Genomic DNA, 27722 nt, shown 5'->3' on the forward strand with positions numbered 1-27722 from the left:
CATAACAAAAGCAGGAATATTATTATTATTGTTATCACTATATTAAAACAGCATTTTCATTTCAGCATTACGAAAGTGGGTTTAATTTGGGGGGGGGGACAGTCCGTGGTTAGTTTTCTTGCTCTCAAAACCACACATCCATATGCTTTGCTTCTGAAACTTCCTCCGTACGCCACTGGCTCCCAACTTACCGACAATATCAAACCAGAGAGGAATGTTTGATGGCTGCACAGAGACCACCCCGACGATTTCTGTCACTTTATCGCTTTCCATGACGGTGAAGTTGTAAAAGGGTTCATCGAAAGTCAGGGGCACGGGCGAGGGTGCAGGCTTTTTTATCCACTCAATATGGAGGCGTGCAGTTGAAGATTTTTGGGGCCGGCCATTGTCCACTGCTTTTATCTGGCAGGTACAAAGAAAAGAGGACTCAGACTGAGCATCCCAGCTTGGCAGTTCAGACCTAATTCTATTGCGTGACGATCACTGCTTGGAAAATGGCCTTTGTGTCCTCTATATAAAATCCCATGAAAAAAGAGGAAGATAAGCACTTAGTTCTCAGTTCTCATTTTTGTCTATTACACTTTGACTTTTCACTGAAAAGACTGATTTTAAACTGAAATGTTTGTTTTAGAAATGTTGGTGCAAGGCCTCCTGGAGATGCAATTCAAGTGCTCCCCACACAGATCCTCCTCTCCAGAACCAGCTTCCCTTTCCAATTTCATCTTCCACCCAGTTCCCTCTTGCAGCAAAGCTGGGAGCTTTATAATGACCCTGTGGGACGTCGCGCCCTTGCGAAACATGCTCACCCAGACCGTGTTTGATGGCTTTTAAATGGCATCTGTATTGCAGATAAGAATGGTATTCGTCTTATTGCCTTCTTCAGGATCTTTAATTGAGTTAAATAAGTTTCAGATCATTTCCCCCGTTCTCCAAAACAAATATAATTTACAATTTTGCCATATTTATTTTCCTTGCTTTCTCCTTTCTGTCGTGTTCATTAAGAGTTGCCCAGCTTGGTGCTAATTCTTTTTATTATAATGTCCTCTAGAGGGATGGATAGAGTTGATATTTGCCTGGCATGCTTTACGGTTTTAGCACAGCAAAGACAAGATGAGCAGCAACAAACATTGGGCTTAAGGAAAGGGAGAATGTAGGTTACAAAATGGGTGCTTTGGTGAATAATATCAATGTCAATCAAAGGGTTTTTCTTTTAAAACTAAAGGAAATATTTCTGGCTATATAGGACCACTGGTGCAAATATGCTGTTACTATGCCTGTTAAAAATGGGAAATATTTTCCTGAAATACCATACCCTATTTCTTTCTCTGGAAATGTGTTAAGTGGGTTTGGTGCTAACACTCGCCATCCTGCTCCGTTCAAGGCAGCCAGGCCCTTAGTGAAAAGATGCTGAGGGTGTGATGAGCAGTTTCAAGGTAGAAAATCTTCAGCTGCTGCATTATAATAAAGGCCAAATCCCAGACGTGACTTCCAGCTCTGCACAGGGAAAGGCACCCAAAGGGTGCCCTACTCTGGTTAATAGGTGTTTCTCAATATTTTGATATTTATTCATTTTCCTGTCACAGTTTCCAACTCTGTGAAGGTATCCCAACAGAGACCCATTACCGTAAGTGACATTGCTTCCTTTACTATGGGCCAGACCATGGACCTCTGACATTTTTTTGTCAACTCCTTAACTACAACTTGTTGGCTTATGGCTATAGATGAAGAGTGCGCATTCCAGTCTTATATTGCTTTATATCACCACCACCATCTAGTATTGTCTCTTTCTTTGACCTTGTCTATATGGCTTGAGTTCTGGCAGAATTATTTTGACTGAAATTTCTTTTAACTGAAATTGCTGCCATACTTACACTCTTTAATGTGGTGAGAAGATGTGGTGTACGCTACAACATAGGGTACACAGTACTCCTCCTTCCTGAAGCCCCCTAACTTGGACAGTATAAAGACCTTTCCATGAGGGCAAGTAATTGTGTCGACACAAAAGGTGAATAACCATCCGTAGCTGTATCTGCCCAGTTCAGCATGACACAACTTTGCAGACAAGCCCTTGGTCTTCGTTTCTGTGTATTCAAAGGAACGACTTATGCCAACAATTTGCAACTTGACTGAACAGTCTGAGAATAGTTCACTACGTGCAATAGCATGAACGCTCTCTCAGACTCATTTTTTTGGCAGTAGTTGTATGTGAATACTAGATTTCTTAATACAGTCAGATCTTACATATAGGTCATACATTAAACACAGTCATATATCACTTTTTATACAAGAGGGACTATTTCTAAAAAAAAGTCAGTCAAATCATGGGTTTGTATGTTGATGAAAGAGCACTTACTGTTAAGATGTCATAACTCCCCGCTGTGAACTGCTTTCTGGAAGAAACCATCCCTGTTTTGGGATCAATAAAAAATTTCCCATCATCGTTTCCATCCACAATGCTGTACGAGATTTCTGCATTAGGGCCTTCGTCTTTGTCAAAAGCAAAAGCTCTGTAGATTGGCTCCCCTCTTTTCTTACGGTCCCTCTCTGGCAGCTTGATCTGATAGACTTTCTCTGGAAACTGAGGTTTGTTATCATTCTCATCCAGAACCTGGACCACCACCCAAACGGAGGACTGCCTGGGAGATGTGCCCCCATCGGAGACGGTTACCTGAAAAATAACAGCAGTAGAGGTTATTCTGAATAGGAACAGTGGGACTTCATAATTGGAAAAACCATAAAACATAAGGAAACACCCCTCCCTCCCCAAACCGAACCTGCAGTTTACAAAATCTTTTGCGTATGCAAGACATGCTCACTATAAACACGCTCAATGCCTAACTCAAATATGCCCACAATGGCAAATAAAGGAATCAGAAAGATTTTTTATTTTTGAGATGAACCTGGAACAGGGAACCTCCGGACTAGGAATCTATTTCTTAAAACATAAAACCCTTTTATCTCAAATTCTGTAAGTTTATCTCAGAAGAGAGAACTGGAATTAACCCATTAAGCAGGATACCTGCTTTTTTGCAAACATGTTTTAAAGTTTCTTCAGTCACACAATGAATTTGAAAGGTATATTTCTTCTTAAGTCCTAAAAGAATCACTGTCACTTTTTTCTATTAATTATTTGGAATTTCTTAAACAACAAAAGAACTTCTGTCAGTTCTTTTCATTCATTACATGAGATTTGACAGCTCATTAATTCCAAAACTGCTTTATATGATTGTAAGGGGCACAGAGAGGCAGGTAGCAAAAAACTTCTGCTGCATTGTGTAAAGAGCACACTGCGCTGGCAGAAACACGTAAGAAATAAAATCTCTGAGACAAAAGTTAATTAGTAATTTAGTTGCAACTTAAACAGAATTACTAATAATTTTCAGTCTGAAACACTGTGAAAATGAAACGATCCAAGATCAACAAGCACTCAAGAGATTTAATAATATGCCTTCAAAATGCAATCAGTATGTTTCAAACTTCTCCCTCAATATTTCGATTGCACTTTTTAAAGAGAAAGAAATAAGGCAGAAAGTTATTTCTGTTTGCATGAAAGAAGTTCAAATTTCACTTTCAGCTAAACATGCCAATTCCCACAGTAGCGATTTTTGATGATAGTGAGCCAAGATATTACATACCCTTCCCTGCTCGTACCGATCACTGCACATCGATTGCTTTGCTGGTTAACGCCTCGATGCTTTATTTTTCCTTAAATGTTTCTGTGTCCCCTTACAAATCATACAGTCCTGATGTCCAAACCTTAGGCAAAGCAAAATTTTCCGGGAATAATGTCCCTTGCCATTGTCCCCTCCTTGCAACAAGAAATCTAAACTTAGGGTAACCCCAATTTAGTACTAAGGTTAGCAGAAAACCCACAACATTTTCTAAGAGAAAGGCGAAAGACCTTTTCTGTTTCCTGTATTTAACTATCCTTTTAAAAACTGATACAGCGGAAAGGAGCGGACTTAGGGACTGAAACTCCTCATTTACAGAAAAATGAATGGCATGGCAATACATGGCAGCGATGTAAAATCCCCCGTCTCAGCCCATGACTCCTGTGGAGAGTGCAGCCTGTCCTCCCAACGACACCTATCAGCCTCAGGCCTCTCTCTCCTAAGACTGTCACCAGGGTTGGCAATTAGCACTTGTTGGGATCGCCGCCTCGTGACGGGGACAACTGTCTGCTGAGAGCCGGACGGGGACCATCCCCGTCCTGCAAAGCCACCAACACGCCATCTGTCAGTCACCGGCGAGGGGGCGCGGGGAGGGACCTGCAGCTCATTACTGGTGTACTCAGCCATCCAGTTCCCACTTGCTACACTTTTCAAAATCACATATATAACGCCGAAAGGTTGCACACATGGCTGCAAATCTGCCTTTCCACCCGGTGAGAGCCACACCGCCAGGGACCTCAGCCTCTGCGCTCCACCGCTGCAGGAGAACGTCAGAGCTTCTGCAGCAAACGAAAAGCCAGTTCTGCCAATACCCCCCTCCTCCTATTCCAGACTTTCAGCAATAAGTAACTTTTGCCCCACTTAAGAGTCTAATCCCCTCTATTTCTGTTCCGCTCCAGTGCAACTGGCCGAGCTCTCGGCAAGAGCACAGGTTAACAAAGAAAACACTCTTTCGGGATTTCTGCTGACTCCACAGATAAAACAACTAATGATGCCAGGCAGTGCAGGCTGTAGTGCACGGAAACAAATGGAGACACATTTATTTAAATGCTGGTCAAAAATACTAACAAAATGCTTTTTGGGGGGGTAATGTTCTTAATGCATATAAAATACTAGCAAGATTCAGGAAACTTTTGCTTTCTGAAAAGAAAATGACTCAACCTTAAAAAAAAAAAAAAAAAGACATTTCCCTCAAGCTTCTAGCAGTCATCTACAAAAAAAGGGGGGAGGGGGCAGAGAAAAAGTTTACACATAAAACCAATAATAAAATCTCTGAAAACCACAGTGGTATGAACAGTCAAATGACTATGATGAAAAACCTACTTAAGCCAAGAGACTGCTCAAGAAGCGAAGCCGTCCTCCTGTCTTACCAACGCACCATCTCACAGTTTGTTAGGTGACTGCTGAAATCCCGAGTAACGTGGTGTTGTGGCACAAAATATGTGCATGCATTTCTTCGCTTTTGTAAGCCCAAACTTGGGGGAAATCTGTTCCATAGCAGAAAAGTTGCACTGAAAATATTTGCTGACAGCTAATTGAAAATAGTAATGGCTATAACATTAATTAACACAGCTAATTAACAGAAATTAACATAGAAGGCCTGAAGTTAGTCAATTCTACTCTGTCTAAAACTTTACATCCTCGGAGAGGAAAATGTTATGTACCAGCTAAGCCTTTTTCTCTGGGTGACACTCAAAACTTTTCAAAATGACAGGCTCCAGCTCCGCTCGAAAAGCTCCGAGTGCCAGACATGGGAGCTGAAGTGTGAGTTAAAGCTCTCTCTTTACAGGCATGTAAATTATTTAATTAAGCTACCCTCACACCAGCAATGTGATTACTTCCCTAACTGTAAATTCGCGCCCCAGCTGACCCCTCTTTTCTGCTCCATCAGCCTGACCCCAGCCTGGCTTTTCAGGTTCCAGCTATAAAACAGGGTAAAAGAGCTGCAGAAATTTCCTCTGCCTCTACAGAAAAAAACCCATGACAACACATTCAAACAAAATAACAAATTGCTGCCAGTTCAAAATTGTTCCCAGATAACCCAGCACAGTGCAGACACAAAACACAAGGCAACGGGGAGGACTGGAGAGGTCATTCAGCACACCGCTCTGCAAATACTGTTTCCATCACACCAGCACTTAGGGGCCTCTCTAACCAACGCAATTTTGATTTAAACATTACCACAGTTCTCAGCAAAATCCTTAAACAGCTGGAAATTACAGTGAAAAGTAACCAGGGAGGGGAGGGAGGTTGGGATGTTTGTAGGACAAAGATACAAAAGCAAATTCACAGCTGGTATCTCTGGAAATGTGAAAGGCAGATGTGCAAGGCATGGGAGAGCTTGCCAGGAGAGAAGATGTAATTCAGGACCAGTGAGGTCCTTTTGTTTAGAAACCTGCAGATGGCATGGTGGGGGAAAAAAAAAAAAACACAGAAGAAAGGTGGTATAGATGAATGACAAAGACAGCCTCAATATGTGCTTGTCAAGACGTGGCATCAAAACCTCAACAAGAGGTGAATCTCACAGGAATCAAGATGGGGAAATGGTGAGGACCAGAATTAAAGCTTTCCCAGAGGAGATGAGGAATGGCTGCTTGGTCAGCATGTGCTTTCCTAAATGCTGAACACCTTCTCCAGTCTTTGTGCTGAGTCTGGTATCCAGACATCAATGGGTGCAGACAAGCTGCTTCTTGACCATGTGCAACCTGAGATGGGGCTGGCCAGTCACTATCCCCTCTGCCCTTCTGGTTAAATATTGCTGCTCATGCTGTGTCAACATGCGGATACGACCTCCCAAAAACAGAGGATACGACCTCCCAAAGCTGGGATACGGCCATGAAAGCAGCTGAGTTTTTACCATCTGACCAATCATACAAAGGGTTGGCCCATTCACCAAGGGTGGAATATCTTAAAAGGAATGTGATGACATGTTTAATGGGGTCTGATGGCATCAGACAGCAAGAATAATATGAACTTTATATACCACTTTCATGGTGAAATCCTAAGCATCACTGCTGGTTTCCCACAGCCTACAGACAGTTCCACTACAGCTTTCTTCATAAAATGAGCACTTTCTGTCAGGAATCTGTATTTACCCATTGGCTTTAATGTTTATGACTTTACTGAACCATGTCAGCCAATACACATATAGGTATTGGTTACCTGGAAATTTCTTTGCTAGAGTAACAACATTCACACAACCCTTAAAATGCTTCCTTCAGCTGGATGGACCAGGACAAGACCTCCTGAAATTCCCTCTACTTACATCAGACATGTATTTTTAGAGAAAAACACACAAAAATATCTCCTTCTGCAGAGTATGACAAATTCAGTATAACAACAGAACCTTCAAAATCCAAATAAGGCAATGTCCATTTCTTCTGCAGGATCTGCTTCAGTAGGTTTGGTCTATAGACATTAACACTACCTTTCCTACAGGACTGAGAGCTACTCTTTCATATTCATGTTACAGATCAACTACAAAGAGATTTCCATAGCAGTGGACCTTCTCAGTGAAAACTAAGGTCAACACTAACTGTTAACAGCTGGAATGTTAGATATGAAAATTTCTTCTTTTTATGACCACGGAGAAGGCATGGAGGAGATGTCTACTGTGAAAGTATTGGCTAAAACACAGCATCAGTCTAGCAGACCTCAACGCTGGTGAAAAAAATCTTGAGACAGTCACTCCTCCTTTGACTTGGACTGTGACACTTAACTGAAGAAGGTTTAGATCTTGAATTTTTTCAGAATACAAATGCAACTGTGAGGAACACCCTCCTGAATTAAAAGTACAATATTGAGTCTCATTAACAAAAGCTCATGACTTCCAAGGTAATTATTAACTCAGCTGGAGAGAGTAGCTAGCAGGGATCTTACTTCAACAAGTATAACAAGACAATCAGCAGGTGTTCAATGTGAGTTATCAAGCCTCGAGAAGAACGAGAATCTTCTTCCATATCATTCCTTGGCAGGAGGAAGTACTCAGCCTACCCAATTTTTAAGTTAAGAGGAACTGCCACATTACTGTCATTAGCATTGCAAAATGCTGAAGATGTCATATTTCCTTGTTTATTTTCGTTCGTGTGATAACTGCTTAATGCAAAAAGAGCGAGCTGAGATGCCTGTGTCTCATCTGAGGAGTGTGCATAATGAGGTTTTCAGGTAAAAGTCTCTCCCTTCCCCCAACCAGAAATGCCAATTTTGCTTCAGAAAACTTAAGAAAAGAGAATCTGGTTGAGTTACTGGAGACAGAAAAATGATCAAAGGGAGCCTGAGAGCTGAGGCATACCCCTGCTGTTAGTGACTAATGGGTTTGTTTCTTCTGCCAATGCCCAAACGAGCTGCAATACCTATTGTGAGAGTCTCTGGAATTCAGCCCAAGTAAAAGAAATAAAAGATTATAAACGAGAGCTCATTGAGGGATGAATGGAACTTTAAAGTCAAATACACTGAATTACTATCTCTGCCTCCTTCAGAGAGAGACTAAATTCGTGGCTAAATCCTTACAAGGAAATATTTTTCTGAAATGCATGATATTACTGAACTACGTGTCGGATTATTGCTACAAAGTGAAGGCAGCGTAGCTCAAAGATATACAGGAGAGAAAAAAAAAGGTACATAAGTTATTTTTTTTTTAGTTCAACACAAATACTGAGTTAGCTGTAGCAAACTAGATGCCTTTTCTTTCTAATCTTCTGCTTGACAACTGTGGAAAAGAAGTGGGCAGCTGCTTATTTCACTTATCCTAATAGAATGTAGTGCTGTCCCAAAAGACAAATTACATAAACACTTCTTGTAGGAAAGAGTGCCAATCATATCAATATGATCCATCTTTCCTTATTTCCTTTACAAAGTGCTAATCTGGGAACTCTTGTTTTCAATCATAAAAAAAAATAATACATTCACTCTGGCCAGCTATGACAAATAAATAATTTAGAGTACATTTTAAATACAGATTATTACTGACAGAAACACTCTAGGTGGCTGATTAGGAAAGTCAATGGCTTCCAGCCACATTCAAGCTAGAAAACGATGCATAATGGTCTGTTGTACCATTTGAGAATTAACGATGACATCAGGTAATTTCAACGCTGCATTGCCAAAAGACAGGAAGGAAGGAAGGAAGGCTTTTTCATTTGGAGTTAAATGCTCCCTACAGTATCTGCAAACCTAAATATTAGAAAAGCGTACTGAAGAAAGTCTTAGAGGCTTCAAATCTTAACTTTTGTCAGACTCTCAGTACTGAGACCAGGTAACAAAATGACCTGGCAAAATGAAATATCAGAATGGGTGACTTCAAGGTCCAGAAATACTACTACTACTACTACTACGACTACTACTACTACTACTTCTTCTTATTATTATTCTGTGTCATACTTTATTCTACAAGCTTTTTGAAAATTGAAACAGTAAACAAGAGTCATAAACTCTGAAAAGAAACTTAAGACTTGTATTTTAGCTTTAGTAGCAGTACAAAGAAGGATCTGCATTGTTTTTGACAGTGACTCTCTAAAAGAAAAATAGTAATTTTCCACGGGCATTGCTTTTAAAGTTCATTACAGTTTGGAGATCCTGGCAAGCTATCTGCATCAGGCTGTATTTATACTGTTCTTCAATCAATACATGCTAAGATAAGTGCAGGACCAACCATTACTCCATTAAATTCCCAGAAGAACAGAACAGTGTGTCCTATGTTAAAAGAAATTCCTTTAGGCAATCTCAGAAAGTATCTTCCACTGCTTTTCACTAAGTAAAAAGAAAACTATAGTCCTCAGGAATGTCAAGCTGTGCTGGTTTTGGCTGGGATGGAGTTAATTTTCTTCATAGCAGCTGGTACGGAGCTATGTTTTGGATTTGTGCTGGAAACAGTGTTGATAACACAGGGATGTTTTTGTTATTGCTGAGCAGTGCACAAGAAGCTGGGAGGGGACACAGCCAGGACAGCTGACCCCAACTGACCAAAGGGATATTCCATACCATATGACGTCATGCTCAGCACATAAAGCTGGGGGAAGAAGAAGGAAGGGGGGGACGTTCGGAGTGATGGCGTTTGTCTTCCCAAGTCACCGTTACGCGTGATGGAGCCCTGCTTTCCTGGAGATGGCTGAACACTTGCCTGCCGATGGGAAGCAGTGAATGAATTCCTTGTTTTCCTTTGCTTGTGTGCAAGGCTTTTGCTTTCCCTATTAAACTGTCTTTATCTCAACCCACGAGTTTTCTCACTTTTACTCTTCTGATTCTCTCCCCCATCCCACCGGGGGAGAGTCAGTGAGCGGCTGGGTGGGGATTAGTTGCTGGCTGGGGTTAAACCACAACATAAGCTCACATAATTTTGCTTTTGACAAACTGTAGATAAAACTTTGCCCAGAAGTGACTCTAAGCTGATCACTTTCCAGAAGTCTAGATGTGCCTCCTATTTCCATTGGTGAGTTAAATACAGAAAATCTTCACCTCTACTGCCTAACAGTAGTGTGTAATCACTTATGATTCAGCAGAAATCATCTGGTAAGAAAAAGCATTGCTCAGCTAGGACTTTTTCTAACCTTCTAGGTGATAACACCACCATCAGAAGTGGTGCTTGAAACTGCATGTATCATATCCCACCTTGAGCAGTTTGCTAAGTTTGTAACTAGAAGATTGGAAAATTTGAGGTGATCGTAGTAGGAACATCAACCTCAGTCTCCAAATAACAACTGTAAAGGTCTTTTGAATACATCAAGAACTTCATTTCTTTGTTCATGAGGCTACAATAATGAATCTCGCTACCCCAGCATACAATGAAGAAAAATCTGGAAAGCAGAAGAATACACTCCAAATAGTCCTCTAATAATACCTGGACACAAGGACATTTACCCACCTTCAAACTGACGCCTTACAAACAAGATAAAGACTGATATGCAATTGCTTAAAAATAATTTTTATAGGCATATGGAACCTCTTTAGGAACAACCCATTACTAAACAGAAGTATAACTACCCTCATAACCTCTAAATGAGAAAGAAGATAAAAGTTGTGTATTGATCTTCACAGTAAACTTTGAAGAAGGTGTTCAGCTCCTGCTGATAGTGACGATTACAATCAGTTTTGTGAACAGAAAATGAGAAGTAGTCAAATCTGAGAATATTTCACTTCAAGCAGCTTTAAATAACACAAAGCTTGCAAATTAAGATATTTATGCAGTTTAACGTTATTAGTAATCTCTATGTCAATTGTAATCCCATTCATTCCTGAACATCCTGTGATCAAATATTGATAAGTTCCCCTCTATCAGATCTACCTGTACAAATAACGCCTTTCTTCAAAAACCTTATCTCAGCACTCAGGAAATACAGTAGCTCTCAGTTTTTGTGCTTCAAAAGAGGTGTGCATCGACTGCTAAGCTCACTGCACTGCCCTTTTCTCAAATATTCAATTACCCTTCATTTTCTATCCACAAAAGTAACTTGATTCTCATTTTCACTATAAGCAGGAATCAAACACCTTCTTCAAAGTTTCCTCAAAATTATGAAGACTGTTACACGTCCCCAATCTTTTTCATACTAGACCAGTCAATATATGTAATCATATGAGAAAAACATTCTATCGGCTATTGATAAAGACACAAGATATTATCCATGCTTCCAAGATCTTTTCCTAATATTAATAATTTATTTTATGTTTTAATTATCAGCAGAAATGCTGAGCTCAAAAATATATGCTGATATATTGCCAAAATTTAATCAAGCTATAGTACTAGTCACCGTGGAGTTAATTAATCAAGCAGCAAAACGATATATACTTTACATCCTTGCTTGGGTGTGCAGCTGTATCATTTTGTATTATAGGTCCCCAGGTATTCAAACTGATGGGAAATTAAGGTACAGCCCCTCTTTTAGCAGAAACTCTCAAATTCGGAGCAGGTGATTTCCTGTGTGCGGCAACAGCCCTCCCTCTATTTTGCAGTAAGCCAGCAGCACTGCCTCACGCTAACGCCGTGCATGCTGTTGAACTTACTCTAAGGAAAGGCACAGTACAAAGGAGCTTGCTCTGCATGCCTTTAGAAATATCGTGGCATGCAGTTTTTGTTACAATAGAGTAATAACTTCAACTAAAACTTTCAGTCTTCAAAGGAAATACCGTCTTCTCGCCTAAACTATAATATTAAAACTTCCAAACAATTTTTGTCATGCCGACAGCCAATGCCTTCTGATGTTGGATGAAACACCCTTAGGTGAGGCTCTGTGATGGTCAGTCTTGAAACAATATTGTTATTACTTAGAAGGTAATACATTTATTTGGCCACCAATGAGATGAAAGATATACACCTTGAAGTTATTTACTTTATAGGTACACTGCATCCAAATTCTACGCTGCTGTATGAAGCAGAACCAAGTATTTTCAAAAGAAAGATAACACATTTTCTTTTTTTTTTTAAATTGCTCTAACAAGCAGCACTTGGTTGTGCTAACAGAGGATGACACCACCTTGTCTCTGGCAGAAAGGCAGATTAAGATGCATCCAGCCCCATCTCCAGCTCCTCCTCCAGCCATTTGTTCTTCCCCTGTCATCAGTTTGCAGCCACCTTCACCCATCAATAAACTGTTTGTGCATCTGTGCTATGAACAGGACTACTGAAATACTCAGGGTTTCAAATCAACTGCTGAAAGAACACAAAATCCCCCAAAAGGCAGATGGTTAACGAGTGATGGTGGTGAGAGAGCAAACCAAGGAGAGGCACGCCAGGTTCCCAAGGCAGAGTGGGGGAAATTTCTTAAGACGTTTTGGCCACTGAAGGAAAATGCATTGTGTAACTACAGTTTTGGTGATGGATTCTGCAATTTCACTACAGATAGTAACTGACTCTCCGCACCCCCTAAAAAAAAAAAAAATCCTTACTGTAGAATTCATCACTTACCAACAAACTTTGATCAATACCGAAGTAGGCAAAGCCAGAATCAGTGATCTCAAGGTAAAAGACTTTGTGTCCCATCAGTCATTGCTGAAAATATCCCATTTCCATCTTACACTATTTTTCCACAATATGCAAGAAATAATGAATGCTCTCCAGCCACACATACATGTAAAACATTTCAAAGGCAGTTTTATAGCTGATAGTCTGACAAGTAGCCTCTGACATTTAAATACAATTTATTTTTTTCAGGGTAAAAAATGAAGCTTCTACAGTTTTATGTTCAAAATAAAGCTTACCAGTTAAAAACCTGATTAATAAAAAATGGATTTCTTAGCCAGGTATAAAGTATATAAAATCAGACCTTTAAGGGGTACAGGCTGTTCCTAAATTTTGATCCTGTAGAGATATTCTAAATTTGCAAAAGGCAAAAAAGGACATAGAATCATAGAATCATAGAATCATACAGGTTGGAAAAGACCTCTAAGATCATCGTGTCCAACCGTCAACCCAACACCACCATGCCCACTACACCATGTCCCTAAGGGCCTCATCTACACGTCTTTTAAATACCTCCAGGGACAGTGACTCCACCACTTCCCTGGGCAGCCTGTTCCAAGGCCTGACCACTCTTTCAGTAAAGAAATTTTTCCTAATGTTCAATCTAAACCTCCCTTGGCGCAACTTAAGGCCATTTCCTCTTGTCCTATCGCTTGTTACTTGGCAGAAGAGACCAACACCCACCTCGCTACACCCTCCTTTCAGGTAGTTGTAGAGCGCGATGAGGTCTCCCCTCAGCCTCCTCTTCTCCAGGCTAAACAACCCCAGTTCCCTCAGCCGCTTCTCATAAGACTTGTGCTCCAGGCCCTTCACCAGCTTCGTTGCCCTCCTCTGGACGCGCTCCAGCACCTCCATGTCCTTCTTGTAGTGAGGGGCCCAAAACTGAACACAGTATTCGAGGTGCGGCCTCACCAGTGCCGAGTACAGGGGCACGATCACCTCCCTATTCCTGCTGGCCACACTATTTCTGATACAGGCCAGGATGCCGTTGGCCTTCTTGGCCACCTGGGCACACTGCCGGCTCATGTTCAGCCGGCTGTCAACCAGCACCCCCAGGTCCTTTTCCTCTGGGCAGCTTTCCAGCCACTCTTCCCCAAGCCTGTAGCGTTGCCTGGGGTTGTTGTGGCCGAAGTGCAGGACCCAGCACTTGGCCTTGTTGAACCTCATACAGTTGGCCTCGGCCCATCGATCCAGCCTGTCCAGGTCCCTTGCAGAGCCTTCCTACCCTCCAGCAGATCAACACTCCCGCCCAGCTTGGTGTCGTCTGCAAACTTACTGAGGGAGCACTCGATCCCCTCGTCCAGATCATTGATGAAGATATTGAACAGGACCGGCCCCAAAACTGAGCCCTGGGGAACACCGCTCGTGACCGGCCGCCAACTGGATTTAACTCCGTTGACCACAACTCTCTGGGCTCGGCCGCCCAGCCAGTTTTGTACCCAGCGAAGCGTGCACCTGTCTAGGCCGTGAGCCGCCAGCTTCTCTAGGAGAATGCTGTGGGAGACAGTGTCAAAGGCTTTACTGAAGTCCAAGTAGACCACATCCACTGCCTTTCCCTCATCCACTAGGCGGGTCACCTGGTCATAGAAGGAGATCAGGTTGGTCAAGCAGGACCTGCCTTCCATGAACCCGTGCTGGCTGGGCCTGATCCCCTGGTTGTCCCGGACATGGCTCATGAGCACCCTCAAAACCAACCGCTCCATGATCTTCCCCGGCACCGAGGTCAGGCTGACCGGTCTATAGTTCCCCGGATCCTCCTTCCGGCCCTTCTTGTAGATGGGAGTCACATTGGCGAGCCTCCAGTCGTCCGGGACCTCCCCAGTTAACCAGGACTGCTGGTAAATGATGGAGAGTGGCTCGGCAAGCTCCTCCGCCAGCTCCCTCAGAACCCTCGGGTGGATCCCATCCGGCCCCATAGACTTGTGAACATCCAGGTGGCATAGCAGGTCATGAACTTCATCCTCTTGAATTATGGGGGGTTTATCCTGCTCGTCGTCCCTGTCTTCCAGCTCAGGGGGCTGAGTACCCTGAGGATAACCGCTCTGACTACTAAAGACTGAGGCAAAGAAGGCGTTGAGTACCTCAGCCTTTTCCTCATCCTTGGTGGCAACGTTCCCCCCGCATCCAATAGAGGATGGAGATTCTCCTTGGCTCTCCTTTTGTCATTAACATACTTATAAAAGCATTTTTTGTTGTCTCTCACGACAGTGGCCAGGTTGAGTTCTAGCTGGGCTTTTGCCTTTCTAATTTCCTCTCTGCACGACCTAACGCGATCCCTGTACTCTTCTTGAGTTGCCTGACCCTTCCTCCACAAGTGATAAACTCTCCTTTTTTCCCTGAGTCCCAGCCAGAGCTCCCCGTTCAGCCAGGCCGGTCGCCTTCCCCGCCCGTTCTTCTTGCGGCACATGGGGACAGCCCGCTCCTGCGCCTTTAAGACTTCCTTCTTGAAGAACGTCCAGCCTTCCTGGACCCCTTTGCCCTTCAGGACCGTCTCCCAAGGGACCCTCTCGACCAGTGTCCTGAGCAGGCCAAAGTCCGCCCGCCGGAAGTCCATGGTAGCGGTTTTGCTGGCCCCCCTCTTTACTTCACCAAGTATCGAAAATTCTACCATTTCATGGTCGCTAAGCCCAAGCCGGCCTCCGACCACCACATCTCCCACCAGCCCTTCTCTGTTCATGAACAGCAGGTCAAGCGAGGCATCTCCCCTGGTGGGCTCGCTTACCAGCTGCGTCAGGAAGTTATCCTCCACACACTCCAGGAACCTCCTCGACTGTTTCCTCTCTGCCGTGTGGTATTTCCAGCAGACATCCGGAAAGTTGAAGTCCCCCACAAGAACAAGGGCTAGCGACTGGGAGACTTCTGCCAGCCTCTGGTAGAATATTTCGTCTGCCTCCTCGTCCTGGCCAGGTGGTCTATAACAGATCCCCAGCAGGATATCTGCCTTGTTGGCCTTCCCCCTCATCCTTACCCACAAGCACTCGACCTCGTCATCACTACCATCGAGCTCTAGACAGTCGAAGCATTCCCTAACATACAGGGCTACCGCACCGCCTCTCCTTCCTCGCCTGTTCCTTCTGAAAAGCTTATAGCCGTCCATTGCAGCACTCCAATCGTGCGACTCATCCCACCATGTTTCCGTGATGGCGACTAAGTCATAGCTACCCCGCTGCACAATGGCTTCCAGCTCCTCCTGTTTGCCTCCTATGCTGTGTGCATTGGTATAGATGCACTTGAGCTGTATATAGATGCACTTGAGCTGGTATAGATGCACTTGAGCACTTGACATTTTAGGACTCAGAAATTTATCTGGCTCTAGTGAACTGTCACTCTGCAAGATTGCTGTGACCATTTTTATTAATCTAAAAGGAAAAAATGAAGACGATTTTTTTGTGATATTCAAGTTATTTATAGAGGTTTCTTTGGTTAGCAATGAGATGCAAAGTAAAATTTTAATCAACTTAGAGGACAATATGAGAGCAATTACTCATGCATGTTTGACTAAAGTAATTTTTGTAGTCCGATGAAGACTATATCCTAATCATACAAATATATCCTATCATACAAAGCAGTATCAAAATGCTCAGAAAATCAGTATGAAAAAGAAGTAAAATAAGGTAAAGGAAAGAAGCATGAATAAGGAGGTTGGCTGTTGGGGCTTTTCCCAAGGCAGTTTTTTGTAATGACAATATCATCCTGTTTTTGTCAGACCAGGTTAAATTAAATCAAATCAATAATTGCTTTGATTTTGGTAATAAAATTTCTACTTGACTTCTTGATGCCTACTTCACAACTATCTGTGACAAATTAATTTTAGACAGATAATAAGCATTAATTGGGCCGTATTTAATCACAGTTTCATCTAATAGGCAACACAGACAAGCCTTATTATCTCAATCTCCACTTGTCTTTGATGCTAAGTGTCCTATAAATATCTACTATCCAGTTTACATTGACATGGGGTCAATTTTACAAGCTGGTTAAGAATCAGCATGGGACTACATGTAGGGAAAAAAAGCAGATTCTGATTTTGAAGCCAAACTCATATTCTTGGACTACCTTTTTATTTTTTCCAAACTCAGCTTCCAGCTTTGAAAACTCAGCCTGGAAAACAGGCTTAGGTATTATGTTCAGTACAAAAGATGTGAAACTGAAATTCAGATAGCTGTTCTGCTGATAAAGGATGAGAGCCATTAGCCGCTTCCCTGATGGGTACCTTAGGACTCTGTGTTTCAGCTGACATAGTAAAACCTTGCATTTTTTCACTAGACAAGACTGACACAGCTAAGTGTACGTTTAGGGAGTAGTTCACTGTAAGCCTGTTTCTCAGGGTTAGTTTAGTTTAGTTCTCTTTTCAGCTCTGTTGAACCTCTACAAACCTCCGCAAACACCTGAACAGCCTCAGCACCCTCAACCACACCATCGATGGCGGGGTACGCACATGCTGCACGGCTAGAGACGCACAGGGAAAGTCTAAAGCCAAGAGCTTCCCTCCTGAACTGAGCTCATGTTGTCTGAGCAGCCAAAGAATTACAGGTGTCTTCTTGGTGGAGAAGGACCCGGCCAGCTGTGAAATCCTCTGACTTGGAAATCAATGGGAATTTTCCCATTGACTTTGGTGAGAACAGGGTTGCACGGAGAGCTCAACAATCTCATTTCAGCTTGTTTTTATTTTTCATTCAGCTTTTGCCCAGCCCTGGGCTCCAGATGCATAACAAGTACCTGAAAGCTGTAAGCCTTCGACCAAAGGGTAGAGAAGATGTGTACCACTGCAGCACCACCACCACTGTATGCATTATAATGACTGGGAAGAATCTTACTTGAAGACCCAGGCAAATGTGGGGTTTTTTGTTTACTTTAAAGAAACAGCAATTTCATATGTAATTCTTTTCTTTAACATGATTTTTTTTCCTGTTGGTTCAACCTGTTACACATATAGCCAGTGATCCTGCGAACAGCAATGTATATGAATAATTTTCAGAATGTGTCAAGACCATACTGCTGACATAAATAAGTAGGTGTGCGTATAGGAACAAGGTCATTCAGGGGTAACGATACAACAGAAAACGCTGTCCCAAAGTTTTAACGTTCCAAATGTGTTGCAAAAAAAAAAAAATCCTGGCCCGAAAAGTTAATTTCCCTGAGTAACATTCAGAACGCATTAAAAATGTTCAGGTTATTAATATTAATTAATGACTTAATACTATTATAATTAATTAATTACACAGTGCCTGGAGTCCTGGAAAGGGATCTTTATGTGTCTGAATAATAAGAAGATGACATTCTATTCCTGCAGTGCAGGAGGAATTTTAAAAGATCGCAACTTTTAAAATATTCTTAGCACTTTGATTCTTCTGCAGAATTAGTCTTTAACATGCATTTGGTTTTTGCAGCCACAGGATGGCATTCACTGCTGTGCAAAGGGTCAGTGAAATGTAAGTAGAGCCTAGGAAACACACTTTCCATCTGGGGAAAGGAAATATTTAAATGATTAATATAAATTTACTGCTTTCTACTGATGACAACCATTTATTCAAGAACGCAGCATCAAAACCTTACTGTGCACAGCCCTTAAGGTTCATGTTCTTGCTGTATGGACACCAAGGCTCTCAACAGATACTTATCTTGCCTGACTTCAGTAAGCTGGGACCTTCTAAAAATACAGAGCAGCAATTCCAACTTGGGATACCAGCAACTGCATAAAGCACTTCAGTTTCACTTCCATGGTTTATGGAGTCACAGTAACTCTTTAATGGATTTATATAGGCTCATAATTTACTGTTTGTTTTCCCATTAGGGCAGTATACGGAGTAGGTGTTGACACATGGCATACCAACGGGAGGACAGTTGGACTGAACGAATGCCCAAGGTGACCGATAATTGGATTGCAAACGTCAAAGAGTGTGGTTGAAAAGCCAGGTATATCAACCCACATACTTTTCCCAGTTGTGAAATGAAAGTTAAGAGCAGGGACAGTCAGCTACAAGTAGTTACAATTTATAGAGTTGGGTCTGAAGTCAGCAGCAAGCAGCATCCAATTAACTTCAATAGAGATGTCTAACGCCACTGGTAAAACGACTGGATTTAGAGTGATGAGCAAGAATGTCAGACCAAGAGACAACCTAGTAATGCTATTAACCTTTGTGAGATTGTCCCGCCGATAATGTGATCTGGGGGACAATAAAACACTGCATGAGACAATATGCCCAATTTGGTAGTGCAAGACTGATATATGGGAGAAGAAGAATTCTCCTGGATTCATTTTATGGGTCTCCAATTAGCCCTCACTAGGTGAAAGGAGAGAAAGGGGGGAAGCAGAAGGAGTCCCTCTAATCAGTTGCTTTGCTGGTTTGTAGCAGAAGATATTGAAAAAGGGAAGTTTTAGAAGCTGCTTTGCTTTTGAGATTGTCTCAGGAGGTGTTAAAGGGGCCGGCTACCTTGTTGGAAACAGCCGTGAGAAAGCTCCTGATTTATGGGAGCTCTTGAGCAGCACAAGTGCATCCTGTCAGGATCAGCACAGGAGGCGTGATCCCTTGGCACCGGGAGATCAGATATGTCAGCCCCATGCGCTAATCCCCATGCTTAGATGCTGGGGTCAGGACCGCAGATGCTCGCTCACGATGTGGAGCCCTGGCCGACACCATCTATAGATGCTGCCACTGCTGCCTTTGAGAAATTGTATACAAAATATAAATATGTTTGTTCTCCAAAAGCTCATCCAGTTTTAGAAATGGGGCTATTAAGAACGGGTCTAATCCATGGACGTGGATTACTGATCTGACAAAATATCTAAATCTTATTTACGGGCTCAGTGAGGCAAAGGCAGTTTGTCAATCAAGTGAAGTTTAAGATGCAATTCCTGTTTTGCTATGTAAGTCTGGTGAATGTGTGCTCAATAACCTTTAGAAAATAGAGCATGAATGTGTAATTTATTCAGCTACTACCGTTTAGGCATCCAAGGGCTAGTGGAGCGTATTGCACACCCAGAGAAACCAGGGGGGGGTTCTCAAGTTAGGAAGTCCTGAGGTAGCTCTCAGTCCATGCTACAGCGTGGAGGAGAGGGAAGGGACACCAAATTAGCCCTGCAAGAACTATACGAGGTACTGAAAACACAGCCCACAGCTCCGAGTAGGGTAATTTGCTCTGTCAAGAGGCAGGATAAATGACTGCCTCACGCTGAGCACCGTGCTGCAGCAGCAAGGGTTTCTTTCGGGAGCTCAGCAGCTCGCTGGAAGTTGGGCGTCCCATCACCGGTGTGATCCATCACTAGGCACCCTCCCAGTGCTGCAGAACAAAAAATCTGTACGTTTCAGACTTTTTTTTATTAAAAAAGCCACTGCTTTCAATTGACACTTTCACGCTGAGAGTCGGATGAGAATGAAATGCCTGAAGAGAAGATATTTAAAGCAAACATCATTTTACTTTTTCAAATACCATTCCCTGGCTGAGGTGCTACAGTTAAGACTGCACTCAGGCGGTATCTCATGGTTTGCAACAAAAATTAACTGTACATATATTTGGTAAATGCCAATGAAAAAAGACAAAACCTGGGCTTTAGTATTCAATTTAATCCCACAAACATATGGCCAAAGCTACACAGAGAGAGTTTGTGCAGGTCCAGCTGAACAACAGCGTTTTGGTGAGGAGGATAAGGACTATATGCAAGCGAACCTCACGTGTCAGTTAATATTTTTATTCCTTCTGCTATACATTATATAGCAGACTGTCGTCTTTTGAGACCAAGCTAATGCACTTGTATCACCGTCTTCTGCATCTCTCTCAGTCAACAGAGGCCATGCCATTTTGGCATATTTTGATGTATCAGATAATAAAGCATCATCTCTGCTTAGCTAAAATGTGTAGTCTAAAATTTATGACTTTCTAGAAAATTTTTAGGTGTTTTTTAAACTGTGGTCATGTGTTGTTTTTTTAAAAAAGTGTGGCAATATAAAACGACATGTTTAAATTCTTCATAGTTTTTTCAATTAAGTCTTTAAAATATCTGTTTGGCCTTGAGGGTTAAGAACACATTTTTTATTTATACAACACCTTAAAAATTATCTGGAAGGATAATGGAAGGAAACAAGATTCACAGGGAAAAACAAATATATTTGAGGCTATGACAGAAAGTATTAAGCTATTTGTTGGTATCTGGATTAAAGATAACATGCTGGTCCTCAGAAAAGTTGAAGCCATAAACTGGCAGACTGCTATTAGTAATATTTGTAATTTTTACTTTCCCAGGGAATGTGAGAAAAAATAATTCATTATTTTGATTCTGACATTTTTGCTCTCAATTATTCATGTTAATCCTTGCTTTTGAAGATTTAGAATATTCCTTGCCAAAGAAAGTATTATTTTTTGCCAAAACATAAAACGTACTCTAGAACTGCTATGATAACATTTTCAACATCTCTGTATCATGAGAGATTAGCAAACAGCAATATTGTATTTCAGAATGAGGAGATTAATCTGTTTCCTGACAACTGAAATTTGTTAGGCTGCGAAAAGAAAATTACTGCTTTTGAGGGCAGATTTCATAGCACTTGATGCTTCAGGGCCTTTGTACTCTTCTGTTTAAATCATATCTTCATAAAAAGCCAAAGAATTGTTTGGTCTCTGATTATTATCAAGCTGAAGTCAGATAAGAAAAGCATTAGAATTCTTATGTTCCATGATAATATATTTAGGGAGAAAAAAGGTGTCAAATATGCTTATTAAACTGATTCTCAACTCGATTAGAGGTCGTCTTATCTCTAGGTGTCTAGTAAATACTTTAATTTGTGTCATGTTACAAATTATGCTGAATACTCCAATCTTATTTCAGCACATTTCAGACAATGATGCACTTTTACCATAACAAATTATTAAAAAAAAAAAAAAAAATAATTCATGTTTTTGCATGACATTTTCCTACCCTCTCCAGTACGCCTTTTTTGCTCAAGCTGAATGTTGAAGGATTATGTGATGGAGGGACAGGGTGGCAATCTGGGAATATGAAAGAACAGATAAAGAAGGAAAATACATAATATTGAAAGATATTACAGGCTATGGTGAGAAATCTGTAAGGCATGTGATGAGACGCAAAGGAAATGTTATGTGTTCAAGGTGTATGAGGAAGTTCTCACCAAGTGCACGGACTGGTGGGGGCAGCTTTGGACAATGAAGAGTTTTCAGTACATCACCAATACTGGAAATTATGAGACCCTGGATAATAAGAGCATTATTATCCTTGCTATATATTAGCAAGGTGAAGACAAAAAAAAAAAAGAGTCAGAGGAAGAAACACTGACAAAACCCAGATGATGTGACTCTAGACTGACAGTATGACTCAAGGGAGTAGACCTCAAGAATAAGGATGATCTTCACCATGATGGAGAAAATAGAACTGTAGGGAAGACAGTAAAATCTAATAGAACTTGCAAAAGGAAATAGTTGTTCTAGTTTTTTCCTTGTAGAGAGGCTGCCTGTAAACCAAAGGGCTCAGGAGTAAAGATGATCTGGGGAAGGGACTGCTTAAGCTGTGTGTGTCCTGGGAACTGTCTCCAGTCAGACTCCGTGGACACTGCAACAGCCTGTGATCAAAGCCATGGACATTGCAACAGCCTGTGATCAAAGAGCACGTCTCAAACCAACCCAAAGTCCACTCAGGTCAAAGGAATTGGAGATTCCCTACATGACGTATTGCAGGGTGGTTGGATTTGGTGCGTATAAATGGTGGCAGCAAGTGAAGTCACTGTGAAGATATCCCAGAATTAACTTTTTTTAGAGATAACAAGCATGAACTCTGAACAGCTGAGTACAGATCACCCTGGGAGAAAGGACAAATGGATGAAAAACTTGTTTAAGGGCACGTTTCTAAGTGATGGATTAATTAAAAGGCTTACTAGGATTTCCTGTGCCCAGAAAGGATTTTAGTACAGATGCAATGTATTCCTAACTGAGGAAGAAGATGCTCCCCTGCCTTACATGCAACGCTCAGCTCGATCTCAGCCACGAAGGCAGGAAACGGAGACCTCCGCAAAATGTGTGCGTGCGTGCATGTGCGTCTGCTCAAACACAGACATAAATTAACAGTCTGGCAGCTGATGGGCACTGCAAATGCTACAGAAAACATGATATAGCACTAAAGCAGACATGCTTCAGATAACACAAAGACTCTGTACATCTAAAATAGATTCAAATCATATGAAAGATTTCCTGCTGCTTCTGCAGAAGATTAAAACATTGGTATATTCATAAAACAAATGTGAAGATTTAGCAAAGCAGCGTGCCCTTCACAATGACTCTTTGTCTCACCAAGCACGGAGCCTGGCAAAAGAGACACCCTGAAAGGGTATATCCGACCAATTTGGGCCTGGTAGGTGGGCTCCAGCCCATAAAAAAGAGAGCTACAGATTTTAAGAAACATACAATGAAGAAAAAACCTGTTAACCCTGAGCTAATTTGTGAGCTAATCCCCCAGCGAGAAGGCAGCATTAGACCAAACTCCTAAAGCCTGACAGAAAAGAAGAACTTGGTATAGATTAACCACAGAATTTGCCTACACAAGCTTAGCATGAGGAATGATTTATAAAATGAGAAGGAAGATCATTAATATATCCCTCTCTGTTTCAACAGCATTTAACACATGGGTGCAGACCTAATTTTCAAACCACACAATAATGTTTGGTGTTTTAATAGTACTTTTCCATCCCATTTGCATTGATCTAATGCTGTGCCATCTCGTAGTTCTGCAAACAGAGCAGAAGAAACAGGTGTTGGGTATATTTTAAATTGCTTTTCTCTAATGTGTTCACTCACCCATTTCCAGATATATCTGGGGAAACGCAGCCATGGGCGCTGATGTCTAATTCTTTTGTCCTGGGTATTATCAGGGATAACTTCAAGAAAATCAATCCTACTGAAGCCAGACTAAGCACACCATTCATGGAAAGCAAAGGAACTCAACTAGCCCTCAGGATAATAAATAAGACTTTCCCCTCTCCACAGTGACATCACGTATGTCTTAACATAATGCTAATTAACCAAAAGGTCACTTTCTTGCACTACTTGACTTCACATGAATGAAGTCCAGTGAGATTTTAATTAGGTCCAGAGGGTCAAGGAAATGCTGATACACCTCTAGGCTCTCAGGAGATGCTCAGGACCTTGCAGGGTGGCAGCCCATAGGCTGGATTTGCTTCCTGGCACAATTCCACCTTCTCTGTTATGCCTTTAAAAGAGGTGGAAAATGCCTGATAAGACAGCACTCGAAGCCTATACGCTGAGTATCTCCTTCCGTGCTTGCATGTGGGGTGCTTAAAGCCAAGACCTGCTGCTAGATTGCTGTGGGTCCACAAGGAAAATCCTAAAAGAAGCATTTGATGCCCAGCATGAAAAAGCCAACAGTGCTGTGCTTTGTGAATTTTCATTTCTTCATTTCATGACCTAACAGTTCAGGTCGGTGATTAATGAAATCTGTAAAACAAGCTCCCTCCCCTCTGCAAACTCCAGATATATGCAAATCATTCCTTAACTGAGGCAAAGCTCTAAGCAATCAGAAATGTGATTTTTCTAATGAGACACAACAACCGTGGTAGACAGCAGTGTGTGAACCAAAGCCCTAGCCCTGGACAACTCCGATCTTGTCGTGCTTTTCAAAATATGAATCTGAATTAGTACTTGCAAAATCATCTGTATCTTTATACTGGGTCAACTTTTCATCTAAATGGCTGATACGTTTTTAAGCCTGGATCGTAATATCCACTGTTCCTTGCCCATTTCTAGCAGACTTACTGTCCGGTGAAACATGATTTTGTGGAACATATACTTGGGGCAGTATTCCACTGTAGGTGGTGAATCTGTCATCATATATATCAATGAACTGGGAAAATCAAATCTTTTCCATGAGCTAAGGAGTGACTAAATAATAAATGAGTTGTGCTTTTTTATTTTAATACCCAAATAAATAAATATAAGCTTACAATACATCTATAAAAGGTCTATAAACTATCTGACTCATTTCTATAATTGTCAAGCATTCATAACAAAAACCCAAAGTCTTGCATATTGAGTTACGAAGATTTTTGATTTAGGAAGTTAATTAAACATAGAAAAAAGGACTGCTTTTCTTCATTACTATAGGTATTCTGAATCAATAGAATGTATTAACCAAACAAGTGTGAGATTTTTAATGCTGGACTAAAATCCTGGCATGTAAGAACTTCCATACAGTATCAGATTAGCTGGATGGCTTAAGCACTCTCCGAAAGAGGCCAGAATCAGATACTTGGATATAAACGATGCACTAATTGAGCTGTCAGTAGTGTGTTTATCCTTGACATCATCCTGGTGTTAGCATGTGCAAAACATTTTAAAGAGAAACAATCTAATCTTGAGAGAGTTAAGAGAATTAGAAGAATAGTATCTAAAAAAATAAAGATTGAAATCAACCATAAGCACAAGGCAAAAAGCAAACAAAGCATCCTCAGGGTTGACTTAAAGTCTACAAATTTTGTGGAAATGTCACAGACGTTCTTTGCACGTCCAGTCTCTCAAGGCTATTGGTATTTCATTGAATAACTGAAATGAGCTGAGGGTCACTGGTACTATTTGATATATGTGGACCCATTCTTGCCCCTTGCCTTTGGTATATATCATGTCATCAGAGTTGTGTGTACATTTCCTATTGGCTACCTGAATTTAACAGGGAATATTAAGGAATTTAAATGCACAACTCCTTTTTTTAAAAAAAATTCAAACTTATTTTGCCTTATTATCATTTTACTAAGAGTTTTTTCTTATTTAATAAGAAAACAAAATTAAAATTCCACATGCATGAAGAAAAATGTTATTAAACTCAGTTTTCCCAATGCTTAGGCTTTGTTGTCTGTGTTACTTCTCAAGTCCCTATCTAAAATAAAGGGACATCTGGGAGCTATTGTAATTTGCAATAATCAAAGAAAAGAGAATAATCCCTAAAAATGCCATGCCTTAATTATTTTGCAGTTTAAAATTCCTGTTCATATATCTTGCACAGAGGCCACTCAGTTAACAACTGAACTAGTAGTGTTTTCTGTGATGCACTTGATAATTCTTCATCTTATTGGATCACATTAATTAGAGACAATAGTCTAATCGAGGAGACCACTTATCACTGCAGACAGATGCATCACACCAGGACTTTTCCCATATTTTGCTGTGTAAGACTTTCTGCCTGAATACACATGAGCAGCAGTGTGCAATGTCATATGCAAATCTGTCCCTGAAAGAGAGTTTTAACCTCCGGTCATCTCCTGCCTTTGGAAAGTTGTTGGCTACTTCTGAAAATAGCAACTTGATGGAAAAAAAAAAAAATTGTGAGGGGAAGGGGAAGGGGGCAAGTGCAGCCCATGCATCTCTAGAAAGCTGGTGCAGAATAACAACTCCCGAAGAACACAGGGTGCAGGATGGAAATCACAGGATGAGCGAGCTCAGCATATGCCTTCTACCCCAGGAACTGGGGTCTCTGCTAGATCCACACCACACCATCTTGTCCCACAGGTGGCTTCACCCTCTGCTGATAAACCCATGGAGAGGTAGTATGAGATGAACATGCTTTTGATTTTTTTTAGAACTGTTTATTTTCTTCCCTTTCTATTCTTTTTTCCCTGTCTTTCCTTTTTTCCTTTGCTTTTTTCCCCCAATTTTGAAGTCGACGTTCAAGTTCAACGTATCGCCATTCAAAGCTGACATCATGAAACAGGTTTCATTGTCTTTTTAGAAAGTTGCCTCTACATACTTACTGTTCCACTAAAAATCCTTTCAGGTGTCCTTGAAATAATAAAAAATAGTTATCTTATTTCCGGCAAGCACAGCCAGTAATAATTTTTAAGCTCAAGCTGGAAATAAGAGGCTGTTTACCTATTTTTTTTAATTTCCCTTGCATCATCTGATAAGCTTCAATGTTAAAAAGGGAAAGGCATGTGCCTTTGGAGCCATTTAAACCTAGACAAAATGTTCAATCAGACACAGTGCCTCATTTTTACCCCATCACCAGCATGTCACCATGAAAAAATGCAGCTTTCCCTGCCAAACGTGGGCAATGCTGAAGATCCATGAAACAAACGCTTACACAGATTCATAATCCAGGATTTAAGCAATCAGTGTTCTGTAGAGTACCATTCAGCTACAGAAACCCAATGAACTTCAGCTTTTGTACTTCTCCTGTAAAAATATACATGAGCATATTGCCACACGGCTGCCTATATTCTTCGGAAAACGCTGCAGTTTCTCACAAAGGACCACTGACTTCAGGCATCACCACCAGCAAAGGCCACAGCCTAACTGAATAGGCACAAAAGCAAAACAAGGTTAAATCTGTTAAGTTCTTGCGTGGGAGACGCTGGAGAAAAAGAGGAGGATGGCAGAGAACGCAGCGCCAGTCCAACACTGAACCACCAGCGTGGTGTTTGTGGGAAGAACTGAGAGGCACTGCTATCTTAAAATACTACTTTTCAAGATTTTAAACCCCTTCTCCCCTGCAAACTGTAGCCATAAAGCTTCCCCCGTGATATTCCAGACCAAATTCCAAGTGGAATAAAATGATAGCCCTTCCATCAAAATTCCCCTCACAATTACAACTTCTCATTAAACGAGGGGAAATTTGAATTCTTTCTAGAAGGTTACAATTACAGCAGATTATTATGCTTCCCTCTAATTACTGCATATAAATACATACCATGTAACGCAGTTTATTGTACCCTGTTAGTGTACTTACAGTAAATAGAAACCAATATGCTTCATTCAGCCCATGTATTTTGACACTCACATCCGATTTACCAATTTATCTTCATTACAACCCCTTGCACTGTTACTGACATCCTTCTCAGAGCTACGCTCAAGCATCACAGCAGGAAGATTGATGAGGCTTGTATATACTGATTTGCAACAACAGCAAGGCACTTGAGAGGCATTGTTACTATTCTGATAGCACTAAGTTGGCTAAAAATTAGCTGCACTAAGCCAACACTCTGCTCCCAGTTCTCCTCCTCATTAATTATGGTACATGACTCGGACCTTGAAAGGCTAAGGCTGTTGTAACAGTATTTTTAAACCTATTGTCTTCAGTTGCTTTGTCACTC

At 41.4% G+C, this 27722-nt stretch overlaps 1 protein-coding gene across 1 annotated transcript in view; it reads right to left on the bottom strand.

Moving 5' to 3' along the window:
- Positions 1 to 27722, bottom strand: part of FAT3 (FAT atypical cadherin 3) — a 355517-nt gene that overhangs the window by 104099 nt on the left and 223696 nt on the right. The window contains exons 6-7 of the mRNA XM_075140169.1: positions 2354 to 2668; positions 192 to 402 (exon numbers count right to left, since the gene is read on the bottom strand). Of these exons, the coding sequence (XP_074996270.1) occupies positions 192 to 402; positions 2354 to 2668 (526 nt within the window). The remainder of the gene's footprint in view (positions 1 to 191; positions 403 to 2353; positions 2669 to 27722) is intronic.

This window comes from Calonectris borealis, chromosome 1, assembly GCF_964195595.1.
Source record: "Calonectris borealis chromosome 1, bCalBor7.hap1.2, whole genome shotgun sequence".
Taxonomy (NCBI): domain Eukaryota; kingdom Metazoa; phylum Chordata; class Aves; order Procellariiformes; family Procellariidae; genus Calonectris; species Calonectris borealis.